Source organism: Mixophyes fleayi, chromosome 1 (assembly GCF_038048845.1).
Source record: "Mixophyes fleayi isolate aMixFle1 chromosome 1, aMixFle1.hap1, whole genome shotgun sequence".
Classification (NCBI taxonomy): Eukaryota; Metazoa; Chordata; class Amphibia; order Anura; family Limnodynastidae; genus Mixophyes; species Mixophyes fleayi.
The window spans coordinates 323,397,407-323,418,302 of record NC_134402.1 but is presented as its reverse complement, the minus strand read 5'-3'; the positions used below and the strand labels follow the sequence as shown (position 1 = coordinate 323,418,302).

Genomic DNA, 20,896 nt, shown 5'->3' with positions numbered 1-20,896 from the left:
TATTTTGCTCTCTCTAGACGCAGAAAAGGCTTTTGATAGACTTCATTGGAAGTACATGAAGGAGGTTTTGCACAAGTTTGGTATACAGGGAAGAGTTCTCTACTCCATACTAGCCCTATACCAAGGCCCCTCCGCTAAGGTCTTCAGTAACGGTTTCCTATCATCTCTATTTCCCATCACTAATGGCATGAGTCAGGGGTGCCCCCTTTTCCCTTTAATGTACGTCTTGGCTATAGAACCCCTGGCCCATACAATCCGGCAGGCAGATAACTTCCCAGGTATTGACATCCTTCCATATAGACAGAGTGTATGCCTATTTGCTGATGATGTCCTTCTGTTTGTAACCAGCCCGGAGACCTCATTGATAACTTTGAAGCACATTCTAGACCGGTTCAGCGAAGCCTCATTTTATAAATTGAACATAACAAAATCCGAAGCCTTTCCCATTAATATACCGCAATCTTCCCTTTCAAACTTACAAAAGAAATTTCCTTTTGTGTGGGTCAAAGACTCCCTATCATATCTAGGTATTCATATCCCAGCAAATTTATCTGCGGTGTTTGAAGTTAAATTTTCCCCGATTTATCGTCACCTCTCCTCACTGGCTAAGAATTGGATTGATTTTGAGGTCTCTTGGCTGGGGCGCATTGCGGCTTTTAAGATGATGCTGCTACCAAAACTTATGTATATCTTCCGTACCATACCCTATATCATACCAAAACGAATGATGGATAGGTTCCACACTCTGATGATGTCATATGTCTGTAGGCAGAAACGCCCCCTCCTTACATACAAACATATGTCTTTACCAAAATCAAAAGGCGGCTTATTGCTTCCCAGCTTAACACTTTACCAGGATGCTTGTGTTTTGACTAGCCTCCGAGATTGGTCGCTACCTCATGCAGCTAAGTCGTGGGTTGATATCGAGAGGGCTCTATATGCAGGATTCCCCTTGCTGGATCTCCTTTGGACCCCTGGGCCGAACCGCCAACCGGGTGCCCGTAAATTACTCTCCATCTCAGATGCCTTACGAGTATGGGATAAATTTATTAGGTCTCACAAGGACGTTGTACTCCCTTCCCGTAATCTTTCCCTCCAAGCATTGTCGAAACTCATGCCGGATATTAATATTACAGTATGGAAAAATAGAGGGATAGTCTCTCTGGCTGATATGTTTGCGCAGACCCTTTTCCTCCCTTTCGACGTGCTTAGAAATAAATACAATCTGCCTCAGTCTGAGTTGTTTAAATACATGAGAATTAGACACTGGGTGGGGGCAGCCTCCAAAACCCCCCATGCTTTATCCACATTACCAGCTCAAGTTTTAGATAGATTAACAAAGGCGGGTAGTAGGGGAGGAATAACATTCTGGTACCGCTATCTCCAGTCCCTGGACCCAGTCTCCAAGACCCCGACTCAGACACGCTGGGAAGCAGATATTGGTATAACTCTCTTCCTCCAGCAGTGGGAAAAGATCTATATTTCCTCGCATCGCATGTCTAGATGCATCAATCATACCGAAATGCATGTTAAGCTCCTCAATCGGCTCTATCTCACCCCAGATCGCCTTCATAAGATATGGCCTAGTCAGTCTAAATTTTGCTGGCGTCAATGCGGTCAGATAGCAGATGTTTACCATGTCTTCTGGACATGCCCGGTGATCCAGGCTTTCTGGGGTGAGATATCTGTTTTGAGTTCGGAGGTCCTGCGAGTTTCTGTCACTCTTGACCCGGAGGCAGCCCTCTTACATAGATACCAGTCTGTGATCCCTAGCTATAAGCGCTATGTATTAGGACACATACTAATAGCCGCTAGAGCAGCAATAGCTCAGAACTGGAAGTCCCCTGCTCCCCCCAGCATCACTAAGTTCGTGTCTAAGATCCAGTATAGTTTCGAAATGGAAACAACGAATGTGCCCTATACGTCATCAGCCTCCAATCCAATATTCAAATGGTTTAGCTAGCACGAATATGTCACAGTGGGCTCCGGCAGAGCACGAGTAGCCTCAAGTACTTCACCCCCTCCCTCCCCAACAGCCCTCACAGAGGATCCCCAACAGCCCTCATAGAGGATCCCCAACCTAATGATTAGGTTCTGTCTACAAAAGTTAAAATCAAGAATGGGCGCTGATGTGTCACCAGAAAGCAGCCCAAGTTAACATATAGGGAGCCACTAAAAATAGTAACTCACGGCGCTGGATGGTTCACATACATAAAATGCCAGCATCTAACATGGATAGCTGTAACATAAGAAAATATACATAGAGCAGTACAGTCTCAACATATTATGGAGATCAATAGGATGTCTTTAAAAGGTGATCCCTCTTCCACAAAGTGTTCTAGGTGGCTGATTATTGGATAACCACGTGTGGGAATCCCCGAAGGGTATGTGCTTACAAGATGTTTTCTTTAAAATCTGCACATCAAACAAATTACTAGTGAAGAATACGAGATCCTTGGGTGCTGTAGTCTCACAGCGGAATAGAAACAGCAGATAGATATTAAAGATGGGGTCAATTACCCACACGACAGTCAGTTCTCAAAGCTGCATCATTCCTCCGGTAGTCCTAGACGATAGTCACCCCTGTTGAATCAACGCGTTTCAAATCCAATGGATTCTTTATCTTCTTGATAATAATCCCATCCCTGCAAAATGAAAACTTGTTTCTGTACTTAAGTGAAAAACTAGGTATAGCTGTGCCCTAATCCACTCTTAGCATCTAAATACCCAACACTTCCTATCTGGAGGTGTGAACATTTGCATTGTAGCAGCCACTATCTTGAACAGGTAAAACAAAGGTAAAAAAGGCAAAAAATACTTATACTGAAACAAGTTACATATATATATACAGATCTGAGGCAACTATAAGGTGCAGGTAGAGATCAGTGAAGTTGCTGAATAATTTTGCACAAATAGAATTTAGAGGTGAATCAGGCTACCTTACAGAAGGGCACAGTTGTGTCGATACAATCTTCGATCACCATTGCTTTGTCTTCCGCGTAATAGTGTTTCCAGGTTGTATTTGTGCATTCACATTTCTGAAATGTATAGCCTAGAAGTAAAGCTGGAACAATAAATGTGTCATTTTTTCTGCTCTGTGGTGTGGTTAGGGTATAATACTGTAGAAATCCGAGTGGAACTAAAAATTCTGGGCAAAACGAAAATGATAGGGGGGATTATGCATGGAATACTTAAATACTTAAAGCCAAATTCTGTAATAGAAATGTGTGAAATGCTGCACCCAAATGCAGAATACTCCAGGGAACACTTTAGAACATTTTGCTTATCAGAAGGCGCAGACACAAAGGTATACATTTATTTTTTCTGGGAAATGCCACAACTGGACACAGGTGAAAATAATGTTTAATGCTTTTTTTAAAAGAAAAACAAAAACATTTTATAGTTAATTAATCCTATAAAGCTAAATATTTTTTTTTAAGACAAGGTAGATCATAATATATCAGAGAATACCTTGAAAAGTCTCCTCTGCTATCAGTATTATTAGACCTATTATAATGTGGTTCTAATTTCAGCTAACAGCTCAGTGAATATTTACAAATGGTTTTCTACTAATTATAGCTTAGAAGGCTTTGTGCATTTCTTTTGTAGGTCCTATTCACCTTAATGGAGATAATCTGCAGTTCTTGGACAAGCAGTGGTTCCTATAACAGCTGTAGCAGACTGACCAATTAATAATATAGAAGTTACTTTAACAATCACCAATGTGACCTGTAGGTGTGAAGCAGGCAGAGACCTAGTGATATCATGTGATATGCCCAGCAATTTGCAGGTCCAATTACCAGGGAGTTAGTTAAAACAATAAAAAAAACAGCCATTGCAGGGCTAGTCAAACTTTTCCAAAGACCATTGATTTCCAACAAGTGTGCCAGGACACATTTTTGTGTTATGACACCATGCTAGATGTGTCTTAAAATTTATGGGCAACAAGGGAAACTATTAAAATAAGTTTAAGATCTATAACAAGTACTATATGTGAACTGTGTTTTAATTACACATACTACAAATAAGCTATGATTCTATTTGGTTTTCAAATATACTCACATTTAATAAAGATTCTCCTTTTATTTATTATATTATTATAACATGAGTCCTCTCATTGCTTAGACTTAGAACCATGCAATTAGCAGAGGTCCCGTTAAGTGGCGGATGTCTTGTAATATATTTGCAAATGTGCGTAACTAAGACTTCTGCATTTTATTTATAAGTTGGAGGCACTTTTAATTAGCCTTATTTTACAGGCACACAATAGTATGGGCCTATAATAGATCAGTAGCTGACAGGAAGAGTTGGCCTTGTGGCGTCAGCTTTTTGAGGCCTTAGGTTATCTCATGGTAAGTTTTGCTCTCAGTTTAACAATACATGAATATATGGGTACTCTCACAGGACCATCAGATTAGCAGAAGCGCCGTGAAGTGGCGGATGGCTTATCATATATTTGCAAATGTCATTCATTTGAGGCCCATTTCGAAGCCCTCTGTGCCAATGTGGAGGTTGGAATTGTAATGTCCTATTCACAGATTTAGACGCTGGGCCCCTTCAGGTTTGTGGGGGTTTCTCCCGAGAGCAGAGAGTCAATATGCACCTTCATATGCGCTACGATGTCAATCTAGGCGCTATGATGCATAACCAAGGCATTTTTCAAGTATATCCAGTGTGTTTTGTAAATGAGGTCCTGTTTGAGGTCCTTTACATTTTAGACTGTGACTGCAATCTGACAGATATGTTGTGAATTTTCTTTTCAATGATAAGGAAGGAGAAGATTAAAAATCTCGCGCCCAGCCACCTTCCCAATGTGTTTCATTATCAAGACTTTAGAGAGGCTTGGAGATAAAAATATATTTATTGAGTATCTAAAGAAGTGTTGAGGTTCGAATGAGAATGTGCTCAGATGACTGAAATTCTTCTTCTGAAGAGTGGAAAACTATAAACACCAATGTAATTTTCTTTATGTATGCTACTGTTTGGTGATTTAGATAGCAAACACAGCTTATTCTACTAGGGCTATATAGATGGCCCACAAATCTGCTTTCAAATCAGGCACTAAAGACTCAGAACTTTTAGCAGGTGAGCAAAAATGAATGGTTATAGGTGGGTTTAAATGAACCAAAAGAAAACAAAGGTTCTTCTGGTTGGAGAACAAGATCTGCTAACTAAACCACAACAAGATCAGCTGTTCTAGAAACTGGGAAAATGAGGCTAGATACACGCTGGTGGTTTTTCAGCCAATCATCGGGCCAATCAGCCGACATACGACTGGTCGGTCAGATATCGCGTTAGTGTGTATACTTACACGATAAACGACAGTGGTTCCAAAGTGCCAATCGTTGTTTCATTTGGTTAGTTGTACTGTTAAATAATCTTGTTCCCATCACCTTCCGATCATGTAGGGTATATGAATTCAAGACGGATTGTACGACCAACTGCCAATAGTTCCTCAAATTTCAGGGCATGTGTAAATTTCTGATGTCTTCACCTCTCCCACGTGATGTGGTATCCGCACGTCAGCTCTACTACAACAGTATCCATAATGTTGAAGTGAATTGTTTCTGTGCAGTTGCGAACAAACATACACTGTACACAAAGATGTGTTATAGAATGAATGGCGATTACGTGTTTCCTTTTTCTGCATCTAAGTTTGTGGGAGGTTTTTGCCGCTGATGTTCAGCCCTTTCATTAAATTTCTTTGACATATCGCTGCAGGGACCCCATATGTCGTATTCGTGTGTACAAAATCAAAATCTTTTAAGACAACTATATGTTGAAAGTCACTGGCCAGACGGTTGGTTTTCCAAAAATCATTTAAAGCGTGTCTAGTGTGTACACATAAATCACCCGACTGATCGGACCTTCAGTCGTGGGTGCAATCGTTGTAGATAACACATCGGTCGGAAAATTCTCCAGTGTGTACCAAGCCTTAATCAACAAAATCTGGACAATAGGACTTATTAAATATATTTAATTTATTTAAAGGGTGAACTTAATTCAAGAAGAACAGATTTGCTAATATTAACAGAGAAACAAAATCTTGTCACCCAATAGAGTCAATGGAGCTTTCTACGAGGCACAGGGCCAAAAGAAAACCTTGGAGGGCTGCATCCAGGCTACGGGCCATCAATTGGATTGACCTGCTTTAGAATGTACATGGACAGTATATAATAATATAAATATGTATGTATATTCAAACATAAGTGAAAATCACGTTAATGTCTCCTGGTATTGGGACACTTGAAACTAAGAAAAAGGGGCCTGATTCATTAAGGTTCTTAAATGAAGAGGATTCTCATTTCAGTCTCCTGGACAATACCATGTTACAATGGAAGGGGTGCAAATAAGTGTTCTGTTTTACACATAAGTTAAATACTGACTGTTTTTTCATGTAACACACAAATATCAACTTTAAATTTCAGTGTACAAATAAGCTATCAAGTATTTCTGTGTTACATGAAAAAACAGGCAGTATTTAACTTATGTGTAAAACAGAACACTTATTTGCACCCCTTCCAATGTAACATGGTTTTGTCCAGGAGACTGAAATGAGTATCCTCTCCATTTGAGATCCTTAATGAATCAGGCCCCAGGTCTCTAGAAAGTAAGACCCAACAGTCTTGTACAAAAAACATTCTGGAAGATTAGGAGAGATTTGCTCTATGAGAAGAACTAAATTATTCCACATATACAATTTCCTCTCTCTTTTTTCCCAAGAACAAACTCCCCTTTTTATCTGATGTTCGGCCTCTTATCTGCAGTAAGGAGGATGTCAGGAAATCCCACAGAGAATACAACAGGATGGAAAACTGTCCTGGTGATGACTATCAGGCTTGCTCTTGGTCTATTAAAATCTTCTGCGACATAGTTACATTGGTTAATGAAGCAATGGTAATGATCACAGAGACTGATGTATATACTTTCAAGAAGGTCATATGCTGGGAGACAAGTCAGAAGAAATAGTTACAGCTTCATGAAGAACCCATTAGCAGGGCAGGGCTAAAGCAGTTGTGAACATAAAAGAAAGTCAAGTACCAGGCTGGGTACAACAAGTATTAGATGCTCTGGACATTATGGCATAAGGCCAACTGGCACGAAGTCAGATAATAACACTATGTTTGTCATCTACTTTTGTGCCTATTTTTTTGACCCAGACTTCACAATTTAATTTCCTTAGCCTCAATAAATTTCAAATGTGTTTTATACTCACCTGTTAACAAATATGTGATTCTCATTGTCATCTGATTTTATGTCTGTTGATGAGAAATGTCACTTTTCTCCACCAAATTATACTTCTATCATCTATATGGGGTTTTCGAACAAATTCTACTAACTGCTACGGGTTTTTAAAGTAGATTACTACTTACCCAAGTATATATTCTAGAACACAGCTTGTCTTGATTCTAAAGAAATGCTGTATGTGCACTTTCCCCAGACTTAGAAGAGAGAGCCAGCCACATATTTTCCATGGAAAACCTGATTTCAGCTTGTAGAAAAGCTATTATAAAATAACATGGAAGGACATGGAGATACTGGTCTATAGTAGCTGAGCAGGCCAAGATCTTATTTACGCACTTATATTGACTGTACGTAAATCTTATTAGCAACATGTTGACAGTGATGGTATGTGGTGGCAGATCTTTAGGACAGTGGCATGAGTGGCATAGTTTCTTCAAAAGGTTTTCCCAAGTTCCTTGGTGTTGTAGAGTGGATGTATATTTTTTTACGTGTGCCAGTGTGTGCAGGGCCGGTGCTAGGATCCATGGCGCCCTAGGCATTTTTCAAAAATCGGCAACCCCCCCCCGCGCAAAAATCGCTGCGCTGCCCCCCCGCAAAAAACGCTGCCCTCCTCCCTCCTCCCTCCGTCTCTCCTTACCTTGTCTCACCACCACCGCCTCTCTGCTCCGTCTCCTACCCTCCACTCACTGACACTAGTAAGTGGAGGGGAGGAGACGGAGCAGAGAGGCGGCGGTGGTGACAAAATAGCCTCTTTCCCCCTCCCCGTGCATCTGAATGCTGTGCGGCGGCCGTGACAGGTATGGTCAGCGGTCGCCGCACAGTTTTAAAGTCATTTAGTATTCTGTGGCGCCCTCCAGGCGCCCTCCAGAGCCCGGCGCCCTAGGCAAGTGCCTAACCTTGCCTAATGGGAGCGCCGGGCCTGAGTGTGTGGCTGGTAACACTATGTACATCTACCATAAAGAAATTGACTATCACTGATATGAATTAAAATTCCACTTTTTGTACATTTAATGTACTGACCTCTCTGGTTTGGAAAGGACTATGGTACCAAAAACGTAAAGCTAAATGATAAAACCCATGCACTTGTGTGGCAATGTTATCAAAAGTGGTACTCACTGTATATTTTATTATTTTTACTGCAGACTTATAACAACATAATCGTCTATTTGTCTTATCTGCTCTCTCCTTGTACATATCCTATATAATTTGCTGTAAACTAGTAATTTTATTAAATTACTAAGCTAAGACAAAAAGAATGACTGTGTATTATAGAGGTTTCTTTTTGCACACTGATCAAGAGTAGCAGACATCTAGCAACACATACAACTATATGGGAGAGTTGATGTTTCATAGTATGGTTAACAGAGGTCAGTTTTGAATACAAAGAGACAGAGATCTTTGTATAAAAAGAGGACATAATAAATGTTTTGTACCTCCCCCTTCCATGATAGTGATGGGGTTAAACGTCCCCACCTCTGGATCCAGAAGGATGCGCAGAAAAGGCAGGAGGGATTTTATTTTAAGGGCTGAGCTTGCCCCCCTCTTTTCTTCCCCTTAATGAAAACAGTCTGCATTAGACAGAGTTGGGAGACTGGCTATCTTAGCAGCAGAGTCTGCAGGAAACTGCAAGACTGGGACATACAGTAAGTTATCAAACTCTCCCTGCTCTAGCTTCAAGACTATAACAAATCACACGGCTATAGGGGAAGGGATATGTGTGTGTACATTTAACTACGTGGGTTTTTTTTGTACGCGTCTTAAGACAGCTGGCGTGTTGCTTGCAGGCAATTTTTTTTATGATCTGGAATTCAAAAGCATTTGGTAAGTAAACTTCTTCTGTGCATTTTAACATCCTACAACAACCTTTATATTCTTATGCTATAATATGCTTCTCACTAAGACCCAAAAACAAAATAAATCCTATATCTATGTGCATATGTACATTTGGCATTTATTTCATTTTTTTTGTCTAAGTGACCTTTATTATTAAAATATCTAAAACATTTAACTAATAATGTATTCAACTTGTCAATTTTTATGTTCAATTTCTTTTTATTATTATAATTAATTTTTATATATTTAAGGAAAACTATTCTCAGTTTGTACTGTGAGGCATTGATAAAACTGCAGTTTGCATGATACTGACCAAGTAACAAAAGTGTCACAATTTCTTATATCAGCATTCATTTACTAAGCCCATTCAGATGTCAATACAGTGTATTCTTACATTTAAATTCATAGAAATGTTGAAGAGATTACAAATCTATTCTGTGTTACTTAGTGGTAGTTACAGAACGCTGGAGCTGGAGTTCACAGTAGAAAAGCCAAGTTAAAAAAAAAAAAAGTTAGACCCACCTCCCATATATTACTGTTTCCTCCAGATGTGGAACATTTTCTCCTTCCTAACCTGCGAGCCTGGGATCTGGACTCCCTAGGGACATTATAACAAAGAGGCAGACAGAGCCCAGATGTGGTAGGCACAGAACATTTCTAAAGGGGGCAGGGCTACAACCTCTGCTTCAAATTTACAAGGGTAGTATGTGGGATTTGTTTACATGCATGTAATTCATTCCGGATTTGAACCATTTTGCCTTAGTAGTGTGACTCATTGGACAGTCTGTAAACTATAAGACCACTGTGTGTAAGTTACTAATGTAGCCCTCCTCCTTTTCATGTATAGCTGTTTTAATGCTGGATTCTATAAATCAAATATTTGAAATTATATTTTTTTAACAGAGACAAATACATTCTGACAATGTTCATTGCTGAACTCATTGCAGCCTGCAGTATAGATATTCTCAACAATCCCGTTTGGACCCTTTAATTCCAGGGGTGCATATCTGAGACAATAATATTAGCATCGTGCCCATTAGAGTAAGTTCTTGGGGATATAGTCTAGAAAGAAACTGAGCTCATTTCTACAATGAGTATTTTAAATACATGTAGAAATCCAAAAAAGTAATCTCTAAATCTGGCATATTGATGAAGATATAGTTAACCCCATAACAACTGAACACTTCACATGCCAGCTAATGTAACAACATAACTACTTAACATTAACATTCTTAATCTGTTATCATTTTTTTTTGTACAAGAAATTTATGGATGTAGTTGTTTGCCAAGCCAATAGTTATATATATATATATATATATATATATATATATATATATATATATGTGTGTGTGTGTGTGTGTATATGTATGTATATGTATAAATATGTATGTGTGTGTGTGTGTGTGTGTATGTATATATATATCTGTATGTATATATATATATATATATATATATAAACTATTGGATATATATAGTGTTGTTGTACAGCTATTGCGTATTTCCAAATGATTAAAGTAAATGGTGCAGAATGACTAATATTAATAGATAATATTTCTAATAAAAATGGTTACACTTAATGTATTTGGAAAACTTTGTACATGTATTCTACAGAATTAGCTTTGCAACATTGCAGTACTGGCTCAGTTAAAGTTTAGTAGTACTAAATCTTAAATTTGTTTTATATTTACAAGGGAAATGCATTCAATTTATTTGCAAGTCTGTTACATGGTTGGTTTTCTATTCTACAGAAAGCTTTTTGTATCTACTACATTGATGTTTTTAATAGCCAATAATGTTCTGCTTTAACAGAAACTCTACCACAGAAGAAGAATGGGATGCCTTGTGACCTTATGTGTTCTGCTTTTCTTCACGTGCCCCATGAGTCTGGCTCGATACACCACTCCTGAATCTGATAATGGAAGCGGGGAATGGGAAGGCAAAAATTTAATTTCCCCTACTGAGAGCCATGAGCTTGCTGGAGTTCCAACAGAGAACTCTATAAATCGGAATGGCACCGCCACCTCCTTCAATCTTTTGGAGAGTATAACCCAGTTTTTAAAGGAGTACATGTTACTTATAATTGTGGTGGGTTCACTGGTCATCCTGCTGATATTCATAATATGTGCAGCAGTGATTATGAGTCACAAGCACAAAGCTTCTGCCTATTACCCTTCCGCTTTCTCACAGAAAGAGTATGTGAACCATGATGACAAATGTGGAGGAGCCAGGTCCTTTAATGAGATTCCTGAAAAAGAACAAGATTTAAAGCCTGAAGAAGTTGTGGACTCCACCAAGCAGCTACAAGCTGACATCATCAATGCTGCTCAGAACCTTAAATCTCCTACCAAAAGTGCTAGCTTCAAAGAAAATAAAAAAATCCCAGAGGAACCAAAAGAGATCATTGAACCACCTGTAAAAGAAAATACGGAGGAGACCACCATTGACAAAACCCAAGACAGTGTCAAAACCCAAGAGGTAGCTCCATCTGAAAAGGTGGCGGAGGTTCCAAGTCAGCCTCCAGAAGAAACTAAGCCTGCAGGTGAATCTCAGGAGGCTCCAGCTGAAGCAGATGTTCCAACAACTCAGGAGGAAGGTAGTGGAAATGTGGAAGAGGAAAAGCCTGTGCCCTCTGACTGTGGACCAGAAAACAGCAATCCTTGTGAGGGTCAAGAAACACAGCAGGCCACAGAAACATGTGGGGTTTAATACAGGGTAATGATATTATTAAAAAGACATGCAAACTCAACCTAAGTTATAGGGTTATCTGTCTAGTTGAATTATTATTACTATGCAGATAGTCCACTCAGCATCCCAAAAACAGATATCATTTTCATGAGCAATCAAGGGATTGGAAGGTGAGCTGTGACATTCAAACAACTGAGTAAAACAATAACTAGAAGTCTTGATAATGATTTTTTACCTTTCTTTGGTAGTTTCTAGAAAACAAACAAACAGATGGCTCCAGTTTTTACATTGTGAGACATTATACTTTCATTGCGGAGTCACAAAAAACAGACAATAATAAATCTATGGAGCATACAGTCAGTCATTGTTATATCACATAAAGCACACTTGCCTACATTTGAGAGAGAGATCTCACTGCCATGTCCTGGGGGCGTGACCAGGAGAGCCACTTTATTAGGTGGGGGGGGTTTAATCAGGATGACACAAATCGATTTGATTCGTGTCACTAAGGACCTCCCCCATCCAGTTCACTGAGGAAGTGGCAGGGTACGGGAGGTTGTCCAGGAGAACTCCCAGAAATTCTGGAGTCTCCTGGACATTTCGGGAGAGTAGGCACCTATGACATAAAATAGTGTGGATGATCCTAGTACAAACTGTGGTTGTTGTAATTATTACGTAAGCTTAGACTAGATCTGCAGCCAATTTTGTTTTCAAAGATGCAAACACCCCTTGTTATATGTCTTTCTCTCTACCTGTTTTTTTTCTATACCCTTTTACTTATTATTTTTTGCAAAAACTTAATAAAAACAATTTCAGATAAGATGAAAAAAGACACACACACACACACACACACACACACACACACACACACACACACACAGAATGAGGGTAATTTACAGCACCCAGTCACAGTTCAAAAATGGGCATCTACCTTTGCTCCAAGTATTACACTTATATACCAGTATTACCGGTATGCGTGCACAAGCCACATGCTCCTGTCCTGTAGATTGACATTTTGAACAACTTGGGAGAGTAAATTAACAAAAGGAAGGATTTCTTTAAGACATTTTAATTGTATTTGTATAATCTTTTTTTCCATTGCTTTTCAGTGGGAATAAATGTAGATATGCAAACAGCTTCCCATTGAAATGACTTTACACTTCCATCAAAGTATAAATCTCAGCTTGTTTGCACATCTGAAAAACTTTGTGCTCAATTACATGTAAATGAGGTGTCTCCAACTTGGCCTGGTCATCTCCCTTTTTATTTCATTTAAATGTCATTGTCTTCTATGCTCCATATTCATTTTGTGCTTGTGCTAGGTTCAGGGTGTATGCCTATTTGTAGCATAGGAACACATCAATCCACGGAATGCCTAGCTGAATTCATTCCACATCCATGAAGACAACTTTGTGCAAATAGATTTTCTACAAATACAGGTGCAATGAGATTACACACATGTGATGTTGGCATTTGACCGCACCCACCCATCATAAACTTATCTGTATATCATGAACTGTAAAAATGAACAATGCTTTGTTAAATCCATTCAAACCATGGTTTCTGAAATATATAATATCCTAATAAACCAAGAAAGTCACAATAGATATTTAAAATGTTGACAATGGTCAAATGTCTGTGGTTATATATTAGTTAGCACTAGTGATCTAGTAATTAATGAGTATATACTGATCACAGTTTGGCTCTAGTGACCTAGTTCAGACAGAAAAATAGAAATAAATTTGTGTATTTATATTTTTTACATATACATTTTAAAGATGGCAATATATAATTATATATTTTGCTACATAATACACAATATATTTTATATATATATGTAAAGAAAGACTTAAATGTTTGAGTACATTATACTCTAAACATGATTAACATTTACCATCAGTTTGTTTTGGAAAAAGGACTCTGGATTGCGATTTTTTGACCACTCTTATTGTGAAAAGGTTAAATGGATTTGTTACATTACATGTTTTTCTTTTATGTAATATAGTAATAGCCTCCATTAAATGCATTCATTTTATTGTATTGATTCATGTGTGCTCAATGTTGAACATTTCTTCCCATCTTTATATACTTAACGATATATATAAAATACCTCTCTCTTTAGTTGATCATAGGTTAATTGTGCAGTTTTCAAAAACACATCAATAATTTGTTTTGTCCCTGAAAAAGTTTACTTTGTTTGTATGGACTGAAAACTATTGATCTGTGATTCTGAACATGATATATTAGCTAGATACAACTGTAAACACATAATGGAAAACTTAAGTTGTTTGAGCAGATTAACAATGTAAAATAAACCTTTTAAGGTGACACTCTTTGTTCTGTTACAATATGGGGGGAATTCAATTGTAAAAAAATCTGCGCAAGGTGCCTTCGGAATGGCCGTGAGACACCTCACGTAGATTTTTTTTACAGAAGTAACGCTCATTTCTGCTTGCGCCCCATGATTGTTTTTACATATTTTTTTGTACCGCCATATTATTACCATTATCATTTATTTGTACTGCCCCACAAAACTCTGCAGTGCAGAACAGTTACAAAATCATACAAAATAAAATGCCACATAAAAGTACAACAAACAAGTACAGACAAGGTTGATGAAGAAGGTGTAGATGTCAGACAAAGCGCAGAGAGGACCCTGCACGTGAGAGCTTACAGTCTAGCGAGAGAGTACAAAGGTTCAACAAGAGGAGCTAGCAGGACACAGAGTGGGCCTGTGGGGGGTTGGGTACCTTTTAACGATGAGGGAAACCCGACAATGGATACCCCAAAATGAATACACCAAAGATGTAATCCCCAACAGACTACTAATACCGACAGCTGCAAACACAGAAATCAAACACTGTCAATGAATGAAGATCCCGGCAGGCAGCGCTGACATCACTTTAAAGGGCCAAGCTATGATTCCTGCTGTTAACCAGGTAATTTAAGGAGGCGCCGCCTGTACAATGTACTAGGCTTTGTAAAGAATATTGTACAATCGGCGCCTCCTTAAATTACCAGGTTAACAGCAGGAATCATAGCGTGGACCTTCAAAGTGACGTCATCGCTCCCTGCCGGGATCTTCATTTGTTGGAAATGTTTCAGGTCTGTGTTTGAAACTGTCAGTATTGGCAGTATGTTGGGGTTTACACCTTCGGCGTATTCATGTCAGGGTATTCATATTCCGGCTTTCCCTCATCATTATAATGACTACCACCGGAGCATGGGACCAGTGCTGGCAGAAGGTTGGGAGAGAGTCTGGTCAACTAGGGTAGAAAGTTCCATAAGTGAGGAGCAACACAGTTGGTGAGGTAGGTACCAGAGAAGGCGGGAGTGAGAGGTGGTTATCAGAGAAGAGGAGGGACGTAGGTTAGAAGCAGATCTCAGAGGGCAAGAGGGAGGGTGCTTGGTGGGATTCTTACTTTTTGTCTTCCACTCAGTAGTCTTCAGAAACCACCATAGACCTTGAGAAACCAACTGATGTTTATTCAACCAGGGTGGAGAAATGTGCAATTAAATTGTCTAATAAAGTTGGAGGCAAGTGGAGGGCAGGATTTAAGGTATAAAATTTCTTTGTGGCTCTAATGATGTACATTCAGTCCTCTCAGAAATGTTACAGTTTCATTTACTGTGTACAAACAATAATATAACTAATTGTACTCTTTTTAGTCAAACTTCTTCCTGTAATCTGATGGACTAATAAAAATTAAAGTTACCATGTAATAATAATAATAATAATAATAATATTTACAACAAAATCTTTTTTTTTCAACAATGTTGGTATAGAAGCGTCAGGGCTTTAGTTAATATTAACTGATATGAAATACACATGTTAGGTCACTTCCAGTTCATATTATAAAAACATGCAATATGTATATGAATGATGGCATCCAGGCAGCATTTCTCTTTCATATGTATCCAGAATTAAATGGTCATCTGGCAACCCCAGTTTCAGCTAAGGTATGTTAAAGCCAGCTGTATCCCTAATGTTATAATAATGTTATATCCCTCAACTCCAAGCACATCCCCAATGTTAGCAAAACCCCAAACCCTAGCCTTACCCTAAAAGTCCTAACAGAACTATATAATTGTTAAGGTGTGAAATTCTAAAGGGGCCCTATCATCATTATCGCATTGTGTATGGGCTTAAAAAGAGCATTAGCATATTCAGATATCAATGCAGGCAGCTGGTAAAGTTGGTTGGATGAGGACCATAGTCCACAGTAGTCATTGTCCAACCAACCTAACTGTGCTTCTTAGCTTTTGCCAGCTGTAACCCCCTGTCACTGTGTGTAGTGCAAAGGTTACACAGTGCACCTCCTTCTCAGGCCCTGGCTAGCTGATTGGCATGGGTAGAAATGACCAGGGGTCCCTGCACATGCAGGTATTTAACTACAAAGTCTCTTTGTAAGTAGTGGGACACAGGTGATATCACTTTGTGGTCCAGTGCAATAAGTCAGAATAATTAGGGAGCCAGACCATCTCTATCACAAATTGAACTCTTTATTTACACTTCTCTTCCTCCAGCACGATAATCATAATTGTTGCAGCAATACAGAAATATATATACAGCTCCTTACCCTCTCCAGCACAGGCCTTAATGAGCAATATGAATGTATAAAAAGCATAAAAAGTGCTAAAATCCATATTTATTTATTTTTTCACTCCTACACTATTATTAACCTGAATAACATTCATTTCCACTAATTTCAAGTCTTTTCTGAACACCTCACACCTCACAATATTGTTTTTAGTCCAAAAGGTTGCACCGAGGTAGCTGGATGTCCAAGCTAAGCGACACAAGTGGGCGGCACAAACACGTGGCCCATCTAGGAGTGGCACTGTAGTGGCAGACAGTATGGCAGTTTGAAAAACTAGGCCCCAAAGAGCACATAATGGCAAAAAAACAGGTGCAAGTTGGAATTGTCCTTGGGCCCTCCCACCCACCCTGATGTTGTTGAAATAGGACATGCGCACTTTAATAAACCAATCATTTCAGCGACAGGGCCTACAAAACTGTGGCTGAAATGATTGGTTTGTTTGGACCCCCACAAAACGAGCTGGCAAAGAAAAAAATGAGGTGGAAGACGGAATTGTCCTTGGCCCATCTTGGAACTGAAAAAAGTACATATTTGTATGGACATTAACACCGATTTTTATGTGTTTTTATTTGAGTAGGTGCCTATTATCCTTTTTTTTCCCCGTTTTTTATGGTAAGGATATGTATACATGTTTAGAAAAAAAAAGCAAGGATCAATTAAGGCTTGAGGCTTCTAGGGATAAAAATGGCAAGTTTGACTGTCTGGTTCTTATCTGCTATTGAATTCTGTACTTCTATGTTTCTATTTAGCTATGTGAACAAAAGCTGAAATATTTACAATGTGCTGCTCCATTGAAAGAACATGAAAGTGAGATCAGAATGTAAAACAACTTGTGTGATGTTTCCTCATATGTGACCCTTTCAAATCATATTGAAGACATAACACAAAATACATTTCAATGCAAGGTATGAAATAGCAAGGGCTAGAAAATTCTGGACACACACTACTGACTGGTTCATAGTAGGCACAGGAATAAATTTCAAAGAGCATATAACACATGTAAAAGAGACAGGAGGTCAGGCTGTTACAGAGGAAAACACAATGGCCATGATATACTAAATTCCGATTTTTCAAAAAATGCATCTTATTTTACTGTTTCTGGTTTGAAAATCAGATGATGTATGAAGGTAATTTCTGCACTGAAACTGCACATTTGAAACTCAGAAAAAGAAAAATTGCAAAGTGCATGATATCATTTGCAAAGAATACAACATAGCAAAAAGCTGTGTTACTTTATATTCACATCTAAAATGAGATGTGGTTTTACAAATTGCACAGGGGTATATTTAAAGAATACTGATGTTCAAAAAAGCATTAACAACTGAATTCCATTGAAGACATTTAATTTTGCACGGTTACTAAACAGGAAAATAACCTTTATAAATGTAATAGTGTCCATTAGAAAATATAAAAATAAATAAATAAACATTGAGGGGAAGATATGGGGGAAAAAAAAGGTTGTGTAAATTAGAAAACTCAACTAAAGCACATCCTCTTTATTTCTGGATAACACGCTCTGATCTTTCCCTTCTCTTGTGAATACACAATAGTAGGCAAAGCATCAGTACATAGGACATATTATAACAATAAAGTTGTGAACAGAAATCGTACTATATATAGTATATAACACAGTCCAGTGTTCGGAAAACTTATATATATATGAGCTGAATTGCGCTGCATTAGCTCACACTACCCACTTACATATGTATTGGACTATATCATGGCTATCTTACCTTAGACTTTTGTGGGTGAATCAGTAAACAGGTGTTCCCACAGGACAAAGCACCACTGGACTGATCAGCAGGACAGAGCACAGGACAAAGTAACCACTGGACTCAGCAGGACAGAGGAGAAGGACACAGCACCACTAAAAAATCCAACCTCCCTCTTCCCTGATCTGAGCCCGACTGAAGCTGGCGGCGGCAAGCGGGGAATTTATACAATCCGAGTCTCGCGAGATCCGACGCCGGGTTTTGATGTCATAGCCTCGTTTTTTTTTCTAAAGATTGAAAATTTAAAAAAAATTAAAAAATTATTATTTGAAAAAACATGGAAAAATGTGCTTTATTTAACTAATAAAGCATTTTTTCCTTGTGGTGCTTCTCAGCTATCGCCATCCTGAGATGATAATAGCAATAGGAAATACAACTTTGCATGCGCCAGAGGCGCCGATGAAGGTTACTGCTGGCGACAGTCTTTATGGGGCCTTTGTTAAATAAGGAGAAGCCCTAAATTCTGCTGTTTTCACAGGATCTAGTTTTTTTCACCTATTCATAAATAGACCAATAAGCTACAATGCACTGTTTAGTTTTACAACAGTGTTATCTCTCTCACCTGATCCACAAATAGTAAGACTCTTAGGGGTCTATTTATTAAAGTTTTTCCCCCTTGTAAAGCCCCGAAAACATTGTTTTCGGGGCTTTACCGTTAAAATCCTTATGTATTAATCTAGCATAGCAGCAGATATCTCTTTGCACCCATTAGCGTTTTTCTGAGCACTCCCCATAACAATGTATGGGGAGTGCTCAGTAACGCTATGTATTAAAGACTGGCAGGTGAAGTATTTCTCTTTTTTTACTTGTTAATGTACGCCATCTGAAGCTGGCGTACATTAACATAAGTGAAACATTACACTGAAAACAGCGCTGCTCTGACGAGCAGAGCTGCACAGCGCTTGTGTGGAGGGATCACATGATCCCTCCATCACATGCTTCAGGTTCCTGCAGACACGGATCTCTGTGCGCATGCCCGAGTTTACCGGTCGGCGCATGCGCACAGGGATTGAAAGAGGGACGATCGGCACCGCAGAGGGAGGAAAAGAGAAGAATCCAGTGTTAGGTAAGTGTAAGACTTCACAGGAGCAGCCGTTTTTCGGAACGGCTGTTCCTGTGTTGATTTTTAATACATATGAGAAACTTTTTAATCCGCATCTATGCGATGAGGATTAAAAAGTTTCTACAGAAAAAAACGAAGGGTCATAAATAGACCCCTTAGCCACTAGCCAAATTAATGCTGTTGTGAAGCAAGAGGCATAGCATGTCAACTGTGCTTGCTGTAAACTCTCTATCTAGTTAGTTTACACCATTTCTCTTGGATGAGATGCCCAAACCTAACCATGCCCGGGAGTGTTGCTATATTCTGCTCTCTACGGGTAGTAACTAGGAAATGTGTATGTCTCACCTCTGATACCTCCACCAATATTCAGTACAAGTTTGTGTTTTCACCATGCTCATGTATATTTTCAGCTGATTATTTCCTAAACTTTTTAAACTTTTACATTTATATTTTTGAATGTGGCTAGTAGCTCTTTAAGGTAGCCAACTTGTATTTTTTTTTTTTTTTTTAAATCAGGTAAAATTTTATTGCATTTTTTATTTTTTTAGCTTTTCTTTACACTTTTAACAACAAAAAAGCCCATAACATTAGGCTAACCCCCCAACTATAACCCACACAGTGATACAAGTATTGTCAAGTGTTCATACGCAATATGATCAGAAAAAGAAAAAGCATTGAAATTCAAATTTTCAAGCCAAGATATGCACAATTTCAAGATACAATAAAATAATAGCACACTTTTGATAATACAAAATATAATCGTTGACCTTAATAACATAATAGGCGGCTGGATGTCTGCCCCGAGCATTACATTAGGAGAGCTCCACTTCCCTCAATCCTTCCGTGACATATGGGGATATCCTCCACCTGTACCATATTCTTTCATACTTATCCACTAGGTTCCTGCTAGTGTACATGAACCTTTCATGGGCGACTGTATCGTTAACAAGGTCAATCCAGCTACTCAAAGTCAGACCTTCAGGTGCCATCCATTTCCTAGCTATCACCACCTTTGCCAACATAAGTAACGTGTTGATAAGCAGTCTAATAAGTCTACGGGTTTTTTTGTTCAAGCCTAAACCAAATATACAGAGTTTTGGAGTCAAGCCCACTACTCCCACCTCCAATCTTTAAATGCAATCCTCCACCTCTCCCCAAAAGGATGAGACCAACGGACACTCCCAGAGCATATGCCAAAAGTCCCCTTTCTCACTCCTACACTTGGGACACAACACCCTCTGACCCCCACTGAATTTAGAAAGCTGAAGAGGGGTGAGATATGCTCTGTGCAACAGAAAAAACTGAACCTGGCGAAATCTGACTGATGCAGTGACCTGTTTCGGGCTACATATCACTATATCCCATGCCTGTTCACTAAGACGCCCCAGATCACCCTCCCACCTGCATCGCAGCTCCGGCAAACCCCCTTCACCAGATCCTTCCACCAATATTGAATATAAAAATGAAATTTGCTGCCTTTGGCCCAACCTTGACAGTTGCACCCTTAAGGAATCTGCAATAAAGCTCGGGGTAACTCCCCAAAACTGCGAGGCCAGAGTATGTCTTAGCCAACTTGTATTTTAGGTGTAGTGCTCCCTTAAACAAACCTCTACTATAAACTCCACAACTCTCATGAACTGCTGCCATGAACATTCACCTATTAATAATGCAGTTTTCAGACTGTTCACTTTGCTTTA

General features: G+C 39.0%; 1 protein-coding gene across 3 annotated transcripts; it reads left to right on the top strand.

Moving 5' to 3' along the window:
* The first annotated feature begins 8,787 nt into the window (after positions 1-8,787).
* On the top strand, positions 8,788-13,798 carry TMEM119 (transmembrane protein 119). 3 transcript variants are annotated; one of them, XM_075214027.1, is made up of 2 exons: positions 8,788-8,888; positions 10,888-13,798. In XM_075214027.1, exon 2 carries the CDS (start codon positions 10,909-10,911, stop codon positions 11,782-11,784), a length of 876 nt encoding a protein of 291 aa, XP_075070128.1. In that variant the 5' UTR covers positions 8,788-8,888; positions 10,888-10,908; the 3' UTR covers positions 11,785-13,798. The 3 variants fall into 3 exon arrangements, with proteins under 3 accessions (XP_075070128.1, XP_075070120.1, XP_075070136.1); XM_075214019.1 differs by having other exon boundaries at positions 8,808-9,066; XM_075214035.1 differs by lacking the exon at positions 8,788-8,888 and adding an exon at positions 9,628-9,718.
* Positions 13,799-20,896: the final 7,098 nt, after the last annotated feature.

Bases quoted from the DNA above. Each gene is read 5' to 3' on its own strand.
- TMEM119 (XM_075214027.1), top strand. From the start codon at position 10,909: ATGGGATGCCTTGTGACCTTATGTGTTCTGCTTTTCTTCACGTGCCCC.